General features: G+C 39.5%; 1 protein-coding gene and 1 non-coding gene across 2 annotated transcripts in view; both read left to right on the top strand.

Moving 5' to 3' along the window:
• Positions 1 to 48: 48 nt before the first annotated feature.
• On the top strand, positions 49 to 236 carry LOC114818789 (small nucleolar RNA U3). The gene has a single exon (XR_003766274.1). It is a non-coding gene; the product is annotated as a small nucleolar RNA U3 (small nucleolar RNA).
• Positions 237 to 934: 698 nt separating this feature from the next.
• TEX14 (testis expressed 14, intercellular bridge forming factor) overlaps positions 935 to 22,094 on the top strand; it is a 25,161-nt gene continuing 4,001 nt past the window's right edge. The window contains exons 1-27 of the mRNA XM_029086155.1: positions 935 to 982; positions 1,087 to 1,102; positions 1,545 to 1,659; positions 1,943 to 2,108; positions 2,857 to 2,993; positions 3,637 to 3,718; positions 4,148 to 4,278; positions 4,838 to 4,951; positions 5,403 to 5,526; positions 6,346 to 6,524; positions 6,934 to 7,085; positions 7,887 to 8,077; positions 8,290 to 8,437; positions 8,764 to 9,731; positions 10,438 to 10,544; positions 11,710 to 11,789; positions 12,351 to 12,617; positions 13,167 to 13,267; positions 13,616 to 13,735; positions 14,371 to 14,464; positions 15,182 to 15,272; positions 16,607 to 16,669; positions 17,750 to 17,877; positions 18,668 to 18,855; positions 20,447 to 20,498; positions 20,973 to 21,044; positions 21,868 to 21,945. Of these exons, the coding sequence (XP_028941988.1) occupies positions 935 to 982; positions 1,087 to 1,102; positions 1,545 to 1,659; positions 1,943 to 2,108; positions 2,857 to 2,993; positions 3,637 to 3,718; positions 4,148 to 4,278; positions 4,838 to 4,951; positions 5,403 to 5,526; positions 6,346 to 6,524; positions 6,934 to 7,085; positions 7,887 to 8,077; positions 8,290 to 8,437; positions 8,764 to 9,731; positions 10,438 to 10,544; positions 11,710 to 11,789; positions 12,351 to 12,617; positions 13,167 to 13,267; positions 13,616 to 13,735; positions 14,371 to 14,464; positions 15,182 to 15,272; positions 16,607 to 16,669; positions 17,750 to 17,877; positions 18,668 to 18,855; positions 20,447 to 20,498; positions 20,973 to 21,044; positions 21,868 to 21,945 (4,012 nt within the window). The remainder of the gene's footprint in view (positions 983 to 1,086; positions 1,103 to 1,544; positions 1,660 to 1,942; positions 2,109 to 2,856; positions 2,994 to 3,636; positions 3,719 to 4,147; positions 4,279 to 4,837; positions 4,952 to 5,402; positions 5,527 to 6,345; positions 6,525 to 6,933; positions 7,086 to 7,886; positions 8,078 to 8,289; positions 8,438 to 8,763; positions 9,732 to 10,437; positions 10,545 to 11,709; positions 11,790 to 12,350; positions 12,618 to 13,166; positions 13,268 to 13,615; positions 13,736 to 14,370; positions 14,465 to 15,181; positions 15,273 to 16,606; positions 16,670 to 17,749; positions 17,878 to 18,667; positions 18,856 to 20,446; positions 20,499 to 20,972; positions 21,045 to 21,867; positions 21,946 to 22,094) is intronic.

The raw sequence follows: 22,094 nt of genomic DNA, 5'->3' as shown, positions 1-22,094 counted from the left end.
GAGGGCGGTGCGTGTGTGTGGGGCGGGTGCGGGCGGCGTTGCGTGGTTAAGACTATACTTTCAGGGATCATTTCTGTAGTTGGTCACTAGAGGAGAGTGATCTCCCCTGATCGGCGTCACAAGCCACGAGGAGGAGCGGGGTGTTCTCTCCTGAGCGCGAAGCGGGCGGGCGGGGCTGCTTGTGCCGGAGCCCCCCCATGTGGGGTTCGGGAGGGAGAGAGCACGGGCTGAGTGGTTTGTGACCCCCCTATTTTAATGGTTCTAAAAATAGATCAGTGGTAGGCGGGGACCGAGGACACCCTCAGAGCCAACAGTGGGACTCTCGGCTGCCTCCCCTGTCCCAGAACGGGTGTCATGGTGGGGGTGATGAGTTGTTTCTGATGAACAGTGCTCATCAGTGATGAGGAACTGGGGAGAAACTGCTCAGGATTTGCCTTTCATGACATGTTCGACCAAGGAAGCAAGTGACAGGACAAGAGGAAATGGCTTCAAGTTGCACCAAGGGCAGTTGAGATTGGATGTGAGGAAGAATTTCTTTGCTGAAAGGGTTCTGAGGCATTGGAAGGGGTTGCCCAGGGCAGTGGTGGAGTCCCCATCCCTGGAGGGATTGAAGAGTCGTGTAGACACAGTGCTGAGGGACATGGGTTAGTCGGGGACTTGTCCGTGTTGGGTTCATGGTTGGACTCAATGATCTTAAAGGGCTTTTCCAGTCGAGGCAATTCTGGGATTCTGTGGGAGTCGGAGTTGCTCAAGCTGGATCTGGGGCATGGTGATGAGCCTTTGACCAGAGTCTTGACAGGGGTTAGGGAGAAACTGCTGGAACTTGTGCTCTCTATGCTATGGAAGATGCGATACGTCAGTTTGGATCCTGAGGCCACAGGGTGTGTTCTGGGGTGTGAGGCTGGGAGAAGCTGGTCAGTATTACATTGACGCTATGATGTGGAAGTCCTTGGTGCTCAGGCTGGATCCAGAGGTGTACAGGGTAATGTTAAACCCAGTGGTACTCTGAGGGGTTGTTCTAGTCGGTCCGTGAGGAGAGCACGGGCTGAGTGGTTTGTGACCCCCCCTTTTTTAATGGTTCTAAAGATAGATGAGCGGTGGTGTGAGTCTGACACTGGAAACACGCGCGGTTGTGCTGTGAGAGCCGCATCCCTCCAGGCTACTTGTACTCTTTATAATGCTGAACAAAATCCGTTAATTTGAACAACGTCAGTTAAAGTAACAAAATATTCGTCGATAACTCTTCCTTGGTACTTCAGAAGAATTCAGTTCTCTATCAGTGCAGTGCTCTGGTGTTATCTGTGCTCGTCCAGGTTAATACTGTGCCTCTGATATTTATTTGAAAACCTTGTGGCCGAAAGCTGCATGTATACAAGGTTACAAGGAAAGTCATTTGCTTTTTGTTAAATTTTCTGTTAATATCCTTATGTCTTCCTATTTCCAGTGTCTCAGCATGGCTGTCAGTGATGGTGTTAATGAACCTTTTATTCAGGCTGGGGAGGAACAAGCACTCACACTTGCCTTGTAATCTTGTTTTCTTGTAGGTGTTTTTGTTGATGCTGTAAATTCCATGGGCCAAACGTCTCTCTTCACTGCTGCGTTGCTCGGTTTTGGTAAAATAGTGGATATTCTCTTGGATTACGGCTCAGATGCTAATCAGTTAAGTATAATTTTTTTCTTTTTTCTTAAATTGAAATTACTTTTAGTCAATGTGATACACAATATTCACTCTATATAAATGAAGAAGTGCTTAAGATGCATGTTGCTATTTTAACCAAAGATCCTCAGAGGTAAGTGGGTGCATAATTTTCCTTATTTCATGGTGTATGTTGGTTTTTTGGGGGTACATGAAAGTTCTTGGTGTGCTGCTGTTTCCCCAGAAGCACAGCTGGTCGAGTGTAGTAGGGGTGGGTTGAAACATTTCTGCTTTGATGTTCCTCAGTCGCTGTTACGATGGAAGCACTCCAGTCCATGCAGCTGCCTTCTCAGGGAATCAGTGGATTCTCAGCAGGTTATTGGATGAGGGAGGTGATCTGAGAGTACATGATAAAGATGGAAAAAATCCTCAGTACTGGGCTATGTCAGCTGACAGCGAAAGGAGTGCTCAGGTATGTCTGTGTGACACGTGCTGGGTGTGTGCTCACACCTTCAGCTTAACATGAAGAGACTCCAGCATTCCAGGGAGAGATTCTTCTTTTACATGTTAGAAAAATAACTTAACATCAGTTTTCAATGTCAGTAATGGTATTTTGAAGTCCTCACGATTCAGATTATTTAACTAAGGTTGTGCTCAGACGTGGGGGCCATGTGTGTCTGTAAATTGTTAGGACTTCTATGTGTAAGTGTGCAGTGAGGAGAATGACAGGCCCTTGGTTTTGATCCCTGATGTCTGTAGTTTGTTTGCATGTATGTGCAATTCAGGAGTAAACCTGAAGCAGTTCTCAAGTGCATATCAGTCTGTGCATGATCAGTGTCAGCATGTGTGTCATTTTTGCTAGCGTGGTAGCAAAATGGGATATCAAGAATTCAAGATTCATTGTTGTGATACTGATTTTAAACTCATAATACTCCTGTTACTACAATGCTCCTCTTGAAAAGAAACCTGATATTATAATTTTCAGTGGGTGAATGTCTTGAAAGTTAGTGTTTGAAGTAAGCTTTCTCTTATATTTTCATGTAACTGCTTTTCTTCACGTTTTTCCTGCGTCTCCAGTTCTTGAAATGCCTGTTTAAACATTGCAAGTAACCAGTTATTTTTTCAGTAGTCATGGTCTATTAATTTAACATGGTTTATCTTACAGTTCTGAAGTAATTTTTTGTTGTTGTGGTTTTTTTTTTCCCTCCCCTCCTCTCTAGATACTGGAATTTATACAGCGTTGTACATTCCACATGCAGGCTGCCATTCAAAATTTTCCCTCTGATCTACTCAGGAGGGTTGGCTCCTCGAAAGCTCTGGTCTGCAGCCCGTCTAGGTTTGGTGGTCTTGTTCAAGGGTAGGAATATATTCTGAAGTACTGAGGGATTGAGCTACAAGGACTTGTGCTTTCATATTCTATTATCATAAAACTAACATGTTCTTGTTTCTTTTTGACAATATCAGATTTAAAACCAGTGTGTGTTAAGAATGATGATACTTTTTATCTCTATTGGGAGAGTTCCAAATAGAAACTTGATAGTATCTCTTAATATATGGATTTTTACAACTGTTGAAATCAGCAGTGTGAAATACTGGATTTTGATAGTATTAAAATGGAGTGACATGAAGTAGTTTGTTTCTTGATCTTTTAAAGTTACTGCAAATCTTTTAAGGGTGTGTTTCCAACTGTTTCAAGAGCTTTTATGTCAGTTACATGTTAAGAAAAATACATACTTGTGAACAAAAAGCAATGCAGGATGCCTGTGTATTTTTTTTAAACAAATACATATCGTAACAGTGAATCTAAAAAGTTTTAATGAGTTGCACAATAATTTGGAATTTCAGCATCCACATTACACTTTTTGTGTGGGACCAGTCAAATGCAACATTTGAAATACACGACTCTTGCAGAATTTCTGCTTTTTTCTCTCTCTTTTTTGTATTTTACTCAGAGCCTTGGCATGTTAGTTATTCTTGTTGCTTATGTTTTTGATACTTAGAAATGTTCACAGTCCTCTGGGTAGATTTCTAAAAGGTGGAGCTAATGCAGCCAAGAACATTTACAGCTTTGGCTTTGGGAAGGTAAGATGCTATGGGTAGTGGTTTTCTGATGATATTAGTACAGTTTTTCAGAGTCACATATTCTGCACAGTAATTACACCACCTGTGTTGTTATTTAATTTTTAATGTGTTCCTGTTTCTACTGAAGTGGTGGGAAAAAAAGCCATGGAGGGCAGAAATATTCAGGGCTGTAGTTGTTAGTAGGCCCTATCAGAGGAAGGTGCTTTGGGACAGTTGATAAACTCTCCTGTTAAATGTCACCTGTGGGAGTTCCTAATGACTGTTTCTGCTTTTCCTATTTCAGCTTCACTAGAAAGTTAAACTTTTGACATAGAGACCTGCACATTTAATTTTGATGATGCTCCCATTGCAGTGATTACACTCCAGTTTTTAGTGAGCTTGTGGAAGATGTTGCATATTCCTTTTGGTTATGCCCTGGTATTGTTTCAGTTTTATCTTGCAGGCAGCAGGCATCTGGGGTACTTGGCATCTCTTCCTATTATTGGGGAAAAAGACCTGGTTCAGGCACATGATGAACCAGCATTTTCTTACCACGTTGGACCGTACATGATCATGACACAGTAAGTGCAATCAAAGGGGTTTTAGCCCCTCTCAGTGTGCATCTGTTACTGTTAAGCAGCAAGTTGTTGTACCAGATGCCTTGTTTGGATAGTTTTCCTTGTCTGTTCTATATTAATCCACTGCTTTCTGTTTGCAACTTGTTTTCTGCAGTCTGACTAACATCTCCCTTCGACTCCCTTGATATCTGTAGGTTGCTCTTGTCCTTTCCAGCAACATTAACCCGACTCTGGTTCTTCATTGGCATCAATGTTTCAGTACTGATTCCTTTTGTGGTGGGAAATAGGTTGCTGGTGTTGCACAGATTGCACTGTTCAGTGTTTAGTCTTTGTAGTTGTTGGGTCAGGACTCAGACCTCTGGATATGCATGTCTGCAGCCCACTTGCTTAAACCTACAGTGAACTGAATATGCTAGAGCCAGGATCATTAAAGTAACACTACTAACAGTAGGAGACAGCACCAGAGCATTTCAGAACTGCAAAATTATTTGTAAGTAATCCCATAACTGAAAAAAATACTGCAGAAAGCATCTCATAGAAATTCCTGTTCTTCTTCTTGTAGCTTCATGTGGGGAGGCAGCAGAGTTACAGTGAAGGAACTCGCCTTAGACCCCCATCAGAAATGTTGTAAACTACGCTTAGCTGATCTTCTCATTGCAGAGCAGGAACATAGCAGGTAAGAAAGAATGTGGAGGAGCCACAAGTGCTCCTGGGGTTTGGGTGTCTCCAATGACGTGAGGAAATGTGATTAACCTCAGCAGGACTGTTAGGCTGTGGTTGTGCTTTGTCTCCAAATGAGAAACACAGGACTATCCTTCTCCTGTTTCTTCCCATTCCATTTGCTCCCCCATGGCTAATACAGGAGATGATGATACTCTCTTCTCGTGTGCCTGGATGAATGTTTCATTGCACATTTCTTGAGTGGCTTATTTAGACATTCTCCTGGTTGTGACAGTAAGTACTGTTTCCTAAATGCCTCCTAATCTATGGTTCTTTTAAAATGTTGGCTATTTTAATGAAAAGTTAGAAGCATTCACATTGTATGATAAAAACACGTAGAAGGCCAGGAGTCTTTCTCTTTTAATCTCAGATTTGCATTACATAATCTTTTTCCTCTCCCTTTGCAGTAAACTCCGGCATCCTCATTTGCTACAGCTGATGTCTGTTTGTCTGTCTAGTGACTTGAGGAAAACCCGTTTAGTGTATGAAAGGGTTCACTTTGGTTCTCTGCACAGCATCCTTCATGAAAGGGTAATTGGAATACTTGCTTTTTAAATAGCAATTAATTGAGAGGAAGAAGTTCAGTAGCTGTGCCTACCATCTTTCTTCAAAGAAGAAGATGACAAAATCATCAGTGTGTGCATCCGAGTTTCTGTCTCATTCCACAGTGTCAGATACTCTGTGTAAGCTGTTACAGTTTGTAATTGGCAAATACTTCAGCTCATGTTTAGGTGCAGTTGCACTGATTTTCTTGTTTGAAGTCAGTCTTAAAATGGCTGCTGTTAAATTAAATTGAACTTTGAATCTTCTGCATGTGGCTGTATACTGCAAATGTGGCAAGAGCAGCTTCTGCCCTTGAATATTTGCATGTAGTGCATTGCAAACTGCCTGTGTATGAAAGTGAAGGCTTGAATTTTGTGTAGTTGTTTTTCTTTTCCCTTTTTTTTAAAAAAAAAACCCAACTGATCTGTGTTGTATTTTTGTCTTTCAGTATTTTTCTCTTTCTTTTTTCAGTTGAGTCTTTATTTTATTTCTTTAACTGTTTGAATGCAGGCATATAAGTTAGTGGAGAAATTGCAGTCAAAGGCAAGAAATTCTCAGAGTTAATTTTGTTTCAGAATGAATTTTGGCATAGTCAATACCTTTTTTTTTCTTAGGTACTTTTTAAAGTATTGTTAGTTGGTTTGGTATTGAGAACGAACATTATTTAGCAAGTGCAATTTGTCTGACATTTACTACAGGATGTTTCGTGTTTGCTCTCTTTGCCTTCTTCTGTACAATAATAGTTTTTTCCTACATCAAGCTTTAAAGACCTGCAATGCAAATTTGGTTCTTCTGGGTTTTTTTCAGCGTACAGAATTCCCAGTGCTGCACTTGGAGACGATTTTGCACGTGCTGCTTCAAATCAGTGACGCTCTGCGTTTTCTACACTCCCGTGGATTTATCCACCGTTCAGTTACCTCCTATGCTATTCAGATTGTTTCTTCTGGTGAGGCCAAGCTGTGCAACTTGGAGTACATGATTGAGAGGTAAAGAGCTTCCTCACTTCCTGTGAAAGGGACAAACACAAGTGTCCTCCTCTTGTTATACTGAACTTTTGCTTATGGAGGCTTACCTACAATGGTTGAAGATTCCACACCTCATTGAACTGGTAGTAATTAAGAACCACCAGTGACAAAAAGAGTATTTCTTTTATGAGGGACACAGTTCATTTCATCTAGGTAAATTCTTACTTGTATACTTTTTTTTTTTTTTTTACTTCTTCCCTGTAGTGCAGTGGGATTAGAAAGGAAGTAAACATCAAGTTAGATGGTAAAGAAAACAAGTAAAATTGATAATAAATAAAAATTTGCCCATGGTAATATACCTTCTAGTTGCTATACCTTCTAGTTGAGTGTGCTGCATGTCCCAATTTACAACTTTTTTCCCTTTATACAGCAAAGATGGTGGAGAACACAGTGATCTGACACGTATTCCTGTCCCAGTCCAGCTGTATAAGTGGTGCTCTCCTGAAGTAATCCTTGAAAAAGCTGTCACGGTCAAATCGGATATTTATAGCTTCTGTGCAGTGGTGCAGGAGGCCTTGACAGGTACATCTGCACGTGTAGGCTTTTGTCAGTGGAGTAACCTGCTGAATGTGTTCAACGGAGACTGTCAGCCCCCTAATGTCTGATACCCAGTCACACAGAGGTATTAAAAACCTTGCTGTGATGGCTCACACAGACTTAACTTGGAAAAGGAGCCCTCCAGGCAAAAAAAAACCCCAGATGTTAATGACAGTAGCAAAGACTACTGGAAACTCCCGTAAAAAGTAATCAGAAAACTGAAGAGTGTGTAACTAGAGGATGAGATGGATGGTTGCTATTAGAGAGGTACAATTTTCTGGTGGTGTTTTTCTGCCATTTATCTTTCTTCTCCGTACTAGGACAGCAAAACATCTGGTTAACTCTTTGCAGTGTGCAAAACGAGCCTGTGAAGCTTTCATCTTTTTGATCACCAAGAGAACTTACAGATAATGTGTTGTTATTGTTATTACAGATGACGTCATGTCTGTTAGGTATTGACTTTGACTATTTTGACAGTGAAATGGGATAAACAATTGCCCTAAAAAATTAAACCCTCTATTAGCTCGTTGGTAACCAAGAATCCAGAGTGTGGTTTACAGTGTAACTGTCCTTTAGAGATTGCTGTCCACTGTTGAAATGAGATAAGGTGGAGATGCCAGACTGGACTGAGTGCTTGTTTGGTTCCTGACAGTAGTTGTAAATTAGGGAATGTGCAGACAATAATGCTTCAGTATCTCTGATTGTTTTGTCTTTTTTCTTTTTTCTTTATTTTCATTAACATTGATATACAGCTAGTGACATAAAGTCTCTATTTATGTCTTGCAGAGACCCCTCCCTGGAAGGGTGTTGAAGACTCTCTTATTAAACAGCTCATCATTTCGGGACAACAGTTAGAAGCAGATGTCAGACTTCCTACGCCCTATTATGATATTGTAAAGTCAGGACTAGAACCTAAACAGAAGAACCGCTCCGTCGAACTTCAGGCTATTCATTATGTACTGAAACATGACTTAAAGGTGACTTCCAGGATTGTAGCCTTTTGTGTATTTAAAACAGCAGAGTTTTGTGTCTGTTCAAGTTCAAGTCGCTCTGCTTAAATCTAGGTGGGAGGCAATCTTAACATCGAGTATCCTTTTCTGATGGTGGAGGCAAACCACCTTGAAACAGGAGGTTAGAGACACTGAACTGTCAAATATAGTTGTCTTTTATTCTGTTTTTTGTATTACAGGACTTAATGAAGTCTCAGACTGGTCATGATGAAATGTCAAAAGCACAAAGACCCACTGTTTTTGCAGATGTGAACATCTGTTTGGCATCAGCTTTTAGCTACCAGAAGAAAACACAGGAATGGCAGGGAAGAGAGATAACAAAGGCTGGTGAGTTTCTTCTAGCAAGATGTCATGTGTCCTTCACTTAGCATGTTCCTCAGTCCATTGAGGTCTAATATAAATAATTATAATGTGAGCACTTACAGATTTTATGACATAGTTTGAAAATAGAAAGCAATTTGCTTTGGGTTCTAGCTACCACCCTCAAGACTATTAAGTCTGGTTAATTCTTGAAGTTCAGGTACACTGTTTTCAGCAGTTGTTAAATGCTGCTCATGGAATCTCTAAAAGATCTTAACTCCTAAATGTACAGAAGCTGTGTGTTTGGTGGACATCTAGAAAAATGCCTTGACACTTAAAATCAATTTTTTCAGACAGCTCTACTGCCCCAAGGTACTCTTTTTTTCCTGAGGAGAAGATTGCTTTAGTGGACCAAGGGGCATCAACCAGTCTACAACCAGTTGCACAGGACAAAAATAGTGATGGAGCTTCTGAACTCCAGATGACCAGCAGTGTCAGTGATGTGGATGACAGCCTCTGTAGCTTTGAAATCAATGAAATCTTTACCAATTATGCAGAATTTGACGAAGACTTCCTGGAAGAGGGAGCTGGATTAGGTCAAATTCTAAAGGATGAAAAAAGGCAGCAAAAGGAAGAAGATAAGGCTGCCCTCAGAGACATGTGTGCGTCCCCTGGAGAACACTGTGAGGAAGAGTCAGTTTTTGAGGAAGGAGGTTCTTCAGAATCGGGTACAGAGTACACTACAGAAGAGGAGGAGAGGATAAGTGAGGCCTCTGACCTCTGTGTGCTGGCACAAGTGGGAGGAGATGCTGGGAAAAGAATGAGTAATCTGTCCCAAAATGAGCAGCACATCAGCAAATGTGTCCTTAATTTAAAGATTGTTCAGAGCATGTTGCAGCAAACAGCAGATTCCCTGTACAGAACAGAGAAGATACTGGACAAATTCGAGGCTACTGAAAAACAAAAGAAGCTGTTCCAGGAAATAAGAATGAGGCACACTTTTCAAGGACACTGGAACAGATCTGATGATATTTCCCAAAATACTGATAACCCTTTTTCTGGAGCTAATACTTTATGGAAGGCTGTAGGTCCACCATCAAGTGACTATGTTCCACCACTGTTACCGTGTCAGGCACAACGAGCATTGGGTGGAGACACTTTCCAAGCTGTCTCAAAGACAACAAAGGAAATGGAGGCAATTCGAAATGAAAAGTGGAAGTGCTTTTGTGAGATGACTAAGAGTAAAAATGAAAACAGCCATCATGATCTCAGCTTCAGTGTGGTGAAAAGCCTGGATGCTCAAATGAACCTAGACCATGAGGTAAAATATTGAGCAGAGTGACTGTGTTTGCCAATTCTGTACTCCTTAGCAAGTAAAAAATGTGGTTATGGATAGTGTCCAAGAGGAGGGATGAATCTGTCTTTTAAAATATATGTGCATACCATATGCATTATCTATAGGAATGAAAATAATCAGCTCAGCAGTGCAATAGTATTTCTTCTTTCTCCCCACCCTCCCCCCCACCCCCAGCAAAGTACTAGTCCAGTGGCTCGGGAGGGAGCAAAATTGTGTCCTGAAATGGAGATGGGACTGTTACAGAAAAGGGCACGTGGAGAAAGATTATTGTTTGTATACTTAGTTATGGAGGACTAAGCTGTCATTAGTAATGGTTTATAGATAATTTTAATTATTAAATGGAAGTAGTTGACATACTTAGCCCAAAGAGAAATTTATGTATGCGTGTGCTGTCGGAATAATCTTGAGTAATTTAGATTCACTCATTCCCCTGGGAACTACATGTTAATGATATTCTGCCTGTGTACATATGAAACTTGCTATAAATCCAGGGCAGAGTTTATACTTGGCCGAGGCCTGGAGTTGTGATCCTTTCTCATGAGCAGTGCTGCTAAATATAACCTGTGGAATAAAGTTTGCACAGTCCCATTCTTAGTATATCTCATATTCAACTAGTAATTACCAGAATGCCTGACACCTGCTGAATCATGGCTTGTTGGACTCATTTCAGCTTTTACTCCCACATTTATGTGTAAGATGCAAAAAAACCTTGAACTTGCAGTGTCAGAGAGGAGGTGGTTTGCATTCTACAGCAAGTGGAGGTGAAGAAGAGAAGTGGTGAGTTCTGATTGTATTCACAGAAGAGTTAATTCTAGCAGATTAATCTTGATACAGCCACTATCAAAAGTGGACACATCCAGGATCAAGAATGGCATTAAATGTGTTTTCATGAAGCCAAAGGCCATCTGTCTAATTAGGACCATACGGTGAGTCATTATCAGCTGCAGAGCTGACAGGGTAGCTGCTGCTTTTAAAGGGCAGTTACTTTTAAAGAGTGGTGTTCAGACAGATTCCACATGCCTCTGTGATGGAGGGCAGTGGTCCAAAACCATAACCATGCTGAAGGAGAGCAGTCTGATAAGCTACTAGTAAGGGTGGTTCTCCTCTCTCTGCACAGCCTCATTCAGTTCTTAGTAGAAATACTTTGGCTTTCATAGATGTAGGACTGGGACCTGTGTTAGGGGCTGTGGGAGGAGAATGGTCTTGCTGCACCCAGTGACAACAGAGCATACGTTACTTTGTTATATTTGCTGTGCTTTTTAATGTCATCCTTTTGTATTTCTAAGTATGGGTGGAAAGTACATGCTAAAAGTACCTGGCAAAACTTGTGCAAATTAATGTATCTTATTAGTTGGAAAGATGAGGACAAGCACCTCCTTCAAGGTTTGGGTCAAACCTGTCGGGAAAACTGTTGCAGTTTTTAAGTTGATTCATGACCCGGTTGGCTCAGTAAGACCTGTTAGTAAAGGATGTACTTGGTTAGAACACAGATGTGCCGGGTGCTGACATGTGGTTAGATGGTCAAGTGAATGAACTCCAGACTGGCATCGGGTTGGTGGCAGGATTGTTGTTATCCAAGTCAGAATTTCTCATTAGCTTCACGCATCCAGTGATTGCCTTACTGACTTGAATAAAACACATCTGCATGGTGTTCGTTGCCTGTTAGTGTTTATATAGATGTATCCTCTGAAGCAGTTGACAGCTTTTGAAATTTTAATGTACAGCTTGTCTGGTTAATCTATAATAGAGCTAAATAACTGTCTGTGCTTTCTAAGTTTCTGACATCTCAATCTACTAGTTCTGTTTGGTTCTTAGAACATGTGCGCTCCCAGCCTTTTAATTAACATTAAAACAACTTCTGTTCTTTTACTGACTAGGGAATACTTAACACAATACACTTGTGCTTTAACAGAGTTTGATATTTCATAACCATTTATTGTAGGTATGATCCAAAATCAAGATCTGAATTTTACAGTACAAAACTAAGTGAGGAGAGAAGGATTGTGCCATCAGAATGGAGGAGTAAGTAAATCAGTGGTAACATTAATGCCGAGTTAACAAGTCTTAGTGCACTGCATCAAAACTTAAACACATTTTGTTACTTAAGAAAGGTCTGTGTGCCTTTATTGCTGAAGCTCTATTAGGCTGTTCTTGGATGAAAACCAAATGAGTAGGATCCTGTGTCTTGCACATTCAGAGCATAAAATAATCACAACCTCATTAAGATGGTTTGATTATAAAGCTCAAGGAATTTCTAGCCCTGTTTTTCAGGATGTAAGGGAGGGACAGCATATAAATTTAGAAAGGGTAGTGTAGCAGTGACCAGTGGATGGCAGTACAGGCATGAATAACAGAGAATGCAAACTACCAAAAATTGTTCATGTAAAGACTTGTCTGTATCAGTTTATGGAGATTTTAAGCTTTCCTTAAAATAGAAGGAAGTGTTTAGCTCTTTTCGTGATAAAGGAGTTTACAGGCTATAACTTTAACATTTTCAAGCCTGCAGACACAGTGAAACACAGGATATCCTTTGAAGGTCCAGATTCTGTGCTGTGAACTGGTAATTTTGTTCTTTTTGTGTAGCTGAAGTAAAGCAAATGGCCAGAAGAGTGGCCTCAGGACAACTAGAACTTGGCTGTCCATGTCCAACCAGTGAATATACATCTGAAAGTGAAGCAGAGAGTATACAGGAAGCCTTTCAAGATGTCACTGTTAGAGTCCAAAAAAGTCAAGACCAACAAGGATATAGGTGGCAGACAGGTAATAATGTTGAGCCTTGGAATCTGGGCAGTGAGGATAGGTCTGAATCTGAGGAGAGTGATCTGGAGTCTACATTCAAAAGTTCTGGAGGTAAGACTGAAATACAAAAAAATTTATTCTCTTTTTGTCTCTCTCCACCTCCCATCACATAGCAGCTTCTGTGATTTTGTTACAGTAGTTGTCAATTTTATCTTCCAGAGTCTTGGCCACACAGCAGGCCAATCACTCAGTCAGCGGTGAACATAAATAACAGACTGAGTGTTACATGTTTATAGGTGGAGGTAACATCCAGTGAACTTAGAGACCCTTCATCATCATTGCTTACCATGTAGCAGCATGGGAGACCCAAAGCTTTCAAATCCACGAGTATGCTTTCCTACTTTCTTTCAGTTGAACTACAGAGATAGTTTTTTCTGTAGCAGCACATGGGTAGTGCTTTTGCAGCAATTATGGATAAAGGAACAGGGAAAGCTTCACATGCCTAGATTAACAATGTGAGCATTTAAATGTCATTATTTCTCAGTGTTCCTGACAGACAATGTAGTTTTACTGTCTGCTCTCATTGGTATTCCATCCAGTGGTTCAGATCACTTCACGTTATTTTTTGCCTAATAATTTTGTTCCATTCTGACATCCTAGGAGGAAGTTGCCAGTCGTTATCACAAGATGAACAAGCAGAGTCTGGAATAGTAATTCATGAGAATTCAGTCCTTCCTCAACAAACTGAGAATCTCTCTAGAGTATGTATAGTAATCCAAGAAATCTAGCTGCAGGTAGCTGTCTGTAAAACAACTTAGCCTGGTCTCTCCATGTTGCACTCTGAACTACCAAGACAGCTGATCTTTTTAGTTGTGATCTGACTAACCATCCCCTGCTCCTTGCCCATCCCCTCACCCCTCCCTTTTTTTTTTTGTTTGGTTCTATAAACCATCAAGGTAATGTAAAGAGCAGGAGATAGATTGAAACTCAGAGTGATCAAATTAAATATAATTTCAATTCGATGCAGTATTGTTTAACATTATTGACTAAAATGTATGTTCTGTAATAGAGAGTGGAGAAATCATCTCAAATTATGTTGTCTTTCACAGGGGCATTCAAGGGAATCGCATTGTTCCCTTAATTCATCTCTTAAAGTGTCTGAAGAATTCTTCACCCCTGATCCTCATTATTCCCTCTCTCCTACTACTCAGGGACGTTCAGAACTAGAGGTGAAAACAGAAAAGACAGGAATGAAGTCTGTGTCAAGAACTTTGGACGTAAGTTACACAACATGTAGTTTCCTTATGCTGTAGAAAATGGGAGAATGACAATTTTTATTCTTTTCTTTTTGAAATAATATCTACAAATAAAGATTTATCTAAAAGTAACAAAATTCTAACCCTGTTCCTTTAAAACACATTCCTGCCTGGGGAAAAAAAACAAGCAAACAAAACACAAAAAAACAAGCAAACAAAACACAAAAAAAACAGCAAAGAAAACCCCAAACAACTAAAACCCCACAAACACCCAGACTCCCAAAACACTGGGGGCACGTTTTCTGAATTTGTTTACTAGGAAATTACATAATCTGTGGCTGAGAAAATTTTAGACAGTTGATCATCTCAGCCTTCACAGCTCTATCAATTATAATACTCAATAGTCTTAAAACAATCTTCATTTCTTGAAGATTTGAAGGTATTGTACGGACTATTAAATCCAATCCAACCCATGCTGTTTGCTGATAAGCTCTTGAAAAGTTTGTCTCTCCATTCTGATTATTGTGAACGTCATCCTGTGAGAGTTGTCCAACCCTTCACAGCTGGTTCTGAGAAATTGAATTGGCTTCTTTTTTCCCCCACTTCAGACCTTAGATGCTGAGGGCAAATTAGAAGATGCTTGTGAAGGATATTTACAGAAGAGGTTACCTGAAGATGCAGGATCAGGTATTCAGGTTTCAGGTAAATGTGGTTTTTCTTTTGAAGGTACTTTTGAGTCAGGGAGACAAGTCTTGTTGCACTTAACATTTCTGTCAGCAGCGCTCTTGTCAGAAGGCTGGAGCTTGATTCTTCTAGTTCACTTGGTCTCTTAATCCTCATTATTTTAGTGAGAGTTTAGGCCACCAGGATTTTGGAAGATGAGGTTTGGGCATTGCATTCACTGAAATATTGTTGAGCATTATGATTATGTACTTACTGTGTTTCAGTTAAAAAACAAAACAAAACTTGTTTGCAACCTTTTTGTTTTTACCCTAGGGCTAAGTTTAATCTTTTTATGCAACTTGCTATACTGCTGGAAACTGAATTAGAATTGTATTTGCACATTAATATTCTTATTGGTAGAAGGATCTTGAGCTTAAAAACTGAGAGCTGACATTGTGTGTGTGCAGAATAATGGAAAGATCATTGTTTTTCTCCAGTCTGTTGCCTCTCGTAGCTCAAAATTTGTAAATGTTGTGATATTCCCCAGTGCTTCAGAGGCTGACTGACTGGCAGCTGTGGTATGTTTATAAAAATGTATCTTTAAAACACATTTGTCTCTTGACAACAACAAAGGTCACACAAACTAAAAAAAAAAATAAAATTAATAAAGTTGCAATTTCCTGTTCAATGAGTTGTGTCGCTTTCTTTTGTACTTGCAAAACCCAATAACAGGGGACATTTGTTATTTGTATTCAGGAGGAAAAATAATATTCTGCATCACAGCGGTGCAGAACTCTGGCAGTAACACGCTAGGAGTGAATCAGCTTAGCCATGTGCCTGTAGCCAGGTAGACTGACTTATTTTCATCATTACTTGAAGCATAAATTAGGTTATAAACTGCATTCCCTTTATATAATTCTGCTTAAATATCTAATATTCAAATAAGATGCTAATAGTGGGGTTTTTTAAATTATTATCTACATATCATAGTTCCTTGCCAAGAAAATACTAAAAGGACTTCCACAAGTTTTGTGGGGTTTTGTATTTTACAGTGTTCAGGGTTTTTGTTTTGTTGTGTCTTTTGGGGGTTTTTTGTTTGTTTGTTTTTGCCTAATGAGGGAGCTAAAATAGGAAAAACAAGTCATGTATATATTACAGTTCTTTTTACACTGATGAACTACAGTCCTAAACAGAGCAAAGATAATTCAAATTAAGGCTTCAGTCATCTGTTTTAATTTTGTTGTGCTTTGGTTTTGGAACTCAAGTGGCATAAAGATGATGCCTTTTCCCCTCCTGTGGGAACAACCCAATGCAAGTATGCTCACTCCATCTTGCCTGCAGATAACATTAGCCCATGCTTGGAGACTTGCAGTCTCATCTGTCAGACATGAGGTGTTTATATCCAATATTTTTTGTAAATTTTATATTCTTCTAGTATGCAGAGATGTTGGCCAGTCACCACCTCATGCTGCAAGGGGTACTTTAGCTTGAAGAGAAACAGTTCTCTCCCTGAAGGCTTCTTAAAAGCCCCTAGCCTCCCTGTAGCTCAGCTTTCCTCATGTTCCTCCAGAGTTAGCAGCTTCTTGGTGAGAGCTGCTCTCACTGTCAGTGTTGTACTCTCTCCCTTCCACTGGAGGAACTGAGGTACTGGTGTCAAAGGTAGGCAGCAAGTGTGTAAATACTTGGCCTTAAGGTGAAAGGATAATGGTTTTGGTTGCTCCCTCCACTTAGCAATTGAGCTTTTGCCCAGGACAGAGAGGACTGTGGCTCTCTGACCATCTGACTAATCCCCTTTGAATGCCTCTTTGACCCTGAATGGGGTGGTTACAGTTGGAGAGGATAGCTGACAGTGTACACCAGGCAAAGGATGATAAAACAATGTAGTGATGTATATTCATAGATTCTTACTTAATTTTCAGTTTTGTTTTGAAACTGCATATGTCAACTAGAAGTTTTCTCCTTACTGGATGCAAATCCATAATGTCATTAAAATGTCATTTTTCTCCTGGTACTCTCCATGTTCTAAGGTTTTAAGCAAAAAGTTTTTATGAGCTGCAGTCTTACCTCAAGAGAGAAGGGAGTCCTTTAAACTTTTTGAGAGAGAGAGAGGAAACTAAATACATTTCTTTTCATCATTCTCTGTGGGTATCAGTGAATATGACCTTTCTTTCCTCATTCCAGTGTTGAAGCAGCACAAGAAGTAATACTGTGGGAGCCACAGGAAGAATGCAAAGAAAAATATGTGTAAGAGCCCCAGACCATTTTATAGCAAAACTTCAGCAAGTTGGTCCTTATCACTGTAAAAGTTTTGTGTTGATGCAAAACAGGAAGATGAGACAGACTGAAGCTGAGAGAGAGAAAACTATCTGAAGCATTCAAAGAGTATTTTCTCGTGATAAGTTGGGAAATAAAAGAGCTATCACATGCAATTGTCCTTAGTTTGAAATATTTTTGTATTAATAAGTAATTATTCTAGTGTTAATCTGGCTTCTTCGCATTAAAGTGTTAGGATTCCTTGTTTCTTCTGTCTGTATTACACAGAGGAAATAAAATTAAACAGCAAATCATTACTATGTAGCTAAATAAATTCTATTACAAAAATAGTTTTGTGATTGAGATTCTCAGGAAGAATTTACAGAATAGGCTTGTCACTTAACTAGTAAAGTTAGTTTCTTTTTACAGATTTTGAGATTTGTGTAGAAATTACTGATTTGGTAACAGTAGACAGCTGTTCATTTCATGGTCTTCTGAGGACAATGTAATCCAGGGTGTAGCTGCAGAAGATGTTGGTTTGCTTAATATAATCCCAGTCCTGCAGCCACTTAAGAGTTTTTGTAACCTGAGTGGACGTCACTGCCTGTGCAGATCTTTATCAGTTTCAGTTTATCCCAGTAATTCTTTTAAAGGCTCTTAAGACCTACACTTAGTCTTAATTAATGGATCATTAATTTTTGTTAAACCTTGAGGTTTTCCCTTGGCTTTGGAAAGAGTTCTCTATCTAGTGATTCACATTTGAAGTTCTTGCCCTTTCTGGAGGCAGTTTTCTGAGCTTGTTTTTATAGCAGAATTATTAAAATTAAGAAATTCTGTAAAGGAAGGGAAAGCAAGTAATTAACCTCTTCTGTCTCTGCAAGGTTGTTCAAGATGGTGATCTTTAGTCTTCCAAGAATTTGGGGGGAAGTTTTCAAAGGGAATATCTCTACCTTCTGGAAAAGTAAATAAGACTAAAAAAAAATGTAAATAGCCTGAAAATAGCAGAATTTAGTGATTCACAAGGGTGAGAAGTGGCTATTCTAACTGTCAGAACATCTTTCAATCCTACAGATCAGAGACAGATATTCAGGATTTGTCAAGTATCCCCTGTGAGCAAGAGAACTGCTACAGGGATATAGATTGTAAAACACCCAGAGTGAGTCGTGCACCAACCAGCGTCAGCACTCCACTCAGCTCAGGTAACTGCTGGGAGGAAAGAAGGAAGGAGCAGTGAATTATTTAACATTTCTGTGCCAGGAGTCAGACCTTTCTGCCAAGACTTGCTCATGTAAAAATCATTGATGTGAATCGTGGAAACTCCATTCACGTAGTACCAATGCAGAAATGCCAGGCTTGGAATAAGTAACCACAAGAAATGCTGTGCCTGTTGTTTGGTATCTCATTGTTTTGGTCTAGATAGTTACAGCTTTTTAGTTAGAGCCTGCTTGGTCAAAAGAAATCTCTCAACATAGAACTAAAGGAGAATTTATGTGGACACAGATGAAAAAGCCATTGTCTGAAAGGTCTTGGAAAGATAATTACTTGTCAATTAATGCTAGACTTCATAAATCAGAAATTTTTTTAGACATTTAAAATTTGTTTGGGAGTGATACATGTAGATTTTAACATTTTAATGACAGACAATGTAATAAGCACTTAGTGTGTTTTTGAGTGTTGATAAACTAATCTCAATGTTTGTTGAACTGTTGTTTCAGAGCAATAAATTATCATTTGCTTTGTACTTTCATTAATTTGTTGTAATACAGTAGTCAAAATTTCTCAGTTGGCAGAGTTTTGCATAAATAATGTCTGAGGTGGAACTCCTAGGTAATCAATTTGGACTTCTGTTTAGAGGTCATTTATGGACAATAATTTCTTAGTGTTTCCTGTGCAGGTGCCTGTTCTAGTACAAGAAACCTTTTTCTGCTTGCATTGAAATGTGACCAAGACACAAAAAATCATCTTTTTCTTTTTTGTTTTTAATTCTAGAAAAGATTCCAATAGCCCTTGAGAAATACAAACACTGCCACGAAGTAGCTTCAGATTCTTCCTTTTGGTGTTCTCAAGAGATCTCCTCTGCAGCCTCCAGGACATTCACTACAGCCTATGAAGGGGAAAGGAGCACTGAAATTCCCTTGGTTGCTTCAGGAGTTTGCTCATCTGAATTGAATGAACCTGTAAGTCTAGAAAATTTACCTTATGCCAGCTATTCTTTAAAATATTTTAAAAACCCTCTTCCTTAAAATAAATGCAAGGTGAGAAGCACAGCAATACTTCTAGGTCTTTGTGAGTATGTTGGAATCTGGGATCTGTTGACATAGTGACAAAAGTTCTGATGGATTTCAAAGCAATCAGTGCCACTGATGATACAAAGACTCTGCTTCCCCTTGTACCTGATTGTATGTAAATGTTGGTCACCATCAAAGGGGCCTTGGCTGCCCTCCATCCCTTCCCTGGCTGTAAAGAATTGGCATTTCCCAGCATTGGATCTGGTCATCTTTGAACACCAAAGTGCTAAGTATCTGCAAAATGGTTAGGAAGAAAAGGTATGTTTTTGTTGAGAGAGGAGGGGTTGGTCTTCTGGTGAGGCAACAGCAGGCTGCTTATCTGAACCACTCTGAATTCACAAGTGATTGGTGAACTATAGGGTTTAGAGTATGTGGAAGTGCAGAGTAAACTTGAATGAAAATAAATACATGTGCATGTGTGTTCAGTTTCGTAAGGTTTCATGTGAAACTGAAAAATTCTCAAAACTTAGTGGGGAAAGGTATCTGAGTACGTAAGTGAGTGATACCTTGAGGAAGAAAGCTAAGGTGGAGGCCTCCATCTAGTAGTTTGGAAGCACTTAAATGTTCAGAAAGCCCTTGTATTAGGGGATTGAGTTTGTCATTTTTATGCACAGACGTGGCATAAGGTTATCAGCTTCATTGTATCAAAAAATTCTCTCTCTTTGGAGTTGACAATTTTCCAAGGTGACCGTAGTCATTTTCAGTAATCTTTTCAGAACTGAAGGTGTTCTGGAGCCACAGCATTATCTTAACTATCTTTTGAGACAGTTATATATGAATTACTTGCCTTTATGCGTTTCTTACTGTTATTCATTGATGGGGTTGTCATTTAAAGATTAAATTAGAGTTTGTTCAACCAGAACTGTAGTGACTGCATTCATTGTCATCAGATTAGGTCTGTGTCTTTCTGCTTGTGTAGCAGACAGTTGGAATTCATTAAGCCCTTAACAGTGCAGTGCTGCCTTGACTAGCTCTGCGGAGATACTTGATTGTGTCACTTTTGTCTAAGATCTTATTCTAGGATTAAGTGCGTGAAGCACGCGTTTCCATTTGGAGGACAGTGATTTTTGGGAGCTCTTTTGGCAAATAGGATTGCCTGGCTTTAATAATTAAAGATTCAAAGCAGAGAATGGTAACTTAAGGGATGTTGGAAGCTTCTGTTCAGAGAATTCCTGTCCAGTTGTCCTTACAGAGTCTTGAAATGTATAAAGATTGTGTAGCTGACAGTATCTTGTGGCTGGATGAAAAATGAGTGCGCAGCAGCCTAAGCAGAATTTTCGACACATCTGACTTACCTGGATGCTACCTCTGTTTTCATCATCTGAACTGATTGAAGAGCTTATTTTAAAATTTAATGGTCAGCTAAGGCTTTAATTAAGGCTTTACCTCATTTTGGATTTAGTATGTTGAAAGGGAGAATTGAAGACCAGCAGTTCTTCAATTTACCTTCTTATGTTTCATTCTCTGTGATCTTACACAGGATGGGTTGCAAGTAGTTGCTTCATCCTTGAGAAGCACCAGGAAGGCACCTGGTAAGTCTCTTAACTCAGCCCCAGCCCAAACAGACTGATCAGGAAATGGAGAAACAGATTTGAAAAGAAGTTTTGCAGTCTTACTTCTCCCCTTTTCCCTCCTGGGTATCTCTTTTTATAGGGGTAAATAGCTTTGCACACATCTGGGTATTGCATGTGGTATTGAGGTTATGGATTTTGTGTTTGCACCTGCAGACTAAGAACTCTGACCTCTAATCAACCTACGTTTGAAGTGTAAATATTACTGGCCTAAAATTTGCAATACAGGATTGAGAACTGAATGTGCAGGTCCAGCTCAAAATGATTTTTCCATTATGAAATTATTTAAGGGTATTTGATAAAATGTGAATGAGCCAGGCGCGTGCAGGTTAATAAATTAAATATGTCAGCAAGATGCTGTCATAATGTAAGCCTATATCACAGTTATTAAGGATTAATCATTGCTAATTAACTAGACTTTTTTCCCTATCTCAGCACTCTCACAGGCATCTAAGCACTTCATTGATGAGCTGCCTCCACCAGCCCAAGAGCTGCTGGATGAAATTGGTAAGAGGCACTTCACCCAGAATGGTATGAGGCTTGCCAGCTGTGTTCAATCAGGATTTCTCCCAAATAATTTACTACTAAAATACACAAGAGCTTCCAAATTAGTTGCAGTCAGGCTGATGATTAGGAAGTTAGGCATCAACAGCTTAAATAACTGGCAGTTATTTAAGTTAGTCCTTGAAGTTCCTGCATTTCATGTAATGGTTAGTTGCCGCTGATGACAGCAGCTACACTATTGAGTGCAGTTGTCATTTAACACCCGGGTGAATTTTGTGTAGACTGAATTTTTCAAAGGTGTCCCAGAGCAACACATATTCTCCATTAAAACCAATGCAAACCAAGCAGCTGCATCCCTTAGGTATTTTTGCAGAGCTTAGTCTCAGTGATTTACATTTCTTTTTGTAGTCACATATGTCTTCAGACAGAACACACCTGTAAAAACTCTGCATTGTTTTTACAGGTGTGTGTTACTCAAGGATTTACTTTGGTTATTCAGCTATAAACTCTTCCTAAACTAACACCAGACATTTGGGGTAATGAAATGTATGTAAGTCCTATGTTTTTTTAAAAATGATGCACCCAGACACATTCTAATCTTTTTATTTCCTCTTTCACCAAAACAAGGATGTGTGGAGACTGGCATGGAGTGAATAATTAATGATGGTCAGAGACAATTTATAGGATTAATATATAGACTAGTTAGAGATCATGTAAAGGTTTCCATCTAGGTTTGGAATGATAAAGTAATATGGTAGTTTAGATTGTATAGAGTCAATATAGAAAGAATATCTAGATCAATAAGGAAATGTGCTGTTTTTAACAGAATATTTAAAGCAGCAAGATTCCGTCACTCAAGACTTTAAAGAGAAGGGATTGTATGACAGCGGAGTGCCAATAAATGGTTAGTTGGTGGTAGTCCTAATATAGAGATTACAGATAGAAAATTCCTTTTGCATTGCTGCAAAATTACTCTGAATACATGGCACTGTATGTTTGCTGTATGATAAACTTCAATTTTTAGCTTTTTTATTTAGTATTTGTGGTTCAGCA

This window comes from Antrostomus carolinensis, unplaced genomic scaffold (assembly GCF_000700745.2).
Source record: "Antrostomus carolinensis isolate BGI_N321 unplaced genomic scaffold, ASM70074v2 scaffold27677, whole genome shotgun sequence".
Lineage (NCBI taxonomy): Eukaryota > Metazoa > Chordata > Aves > Caprimulgiformes > Caprimulgidae > Antrostomus > Antrostomus carolinensis.
The sequence above is the reverse complement of the archived record's forward strand: the minus strand, read 5'-3'. Positions and strand labels throughout refer to the sequence as shown.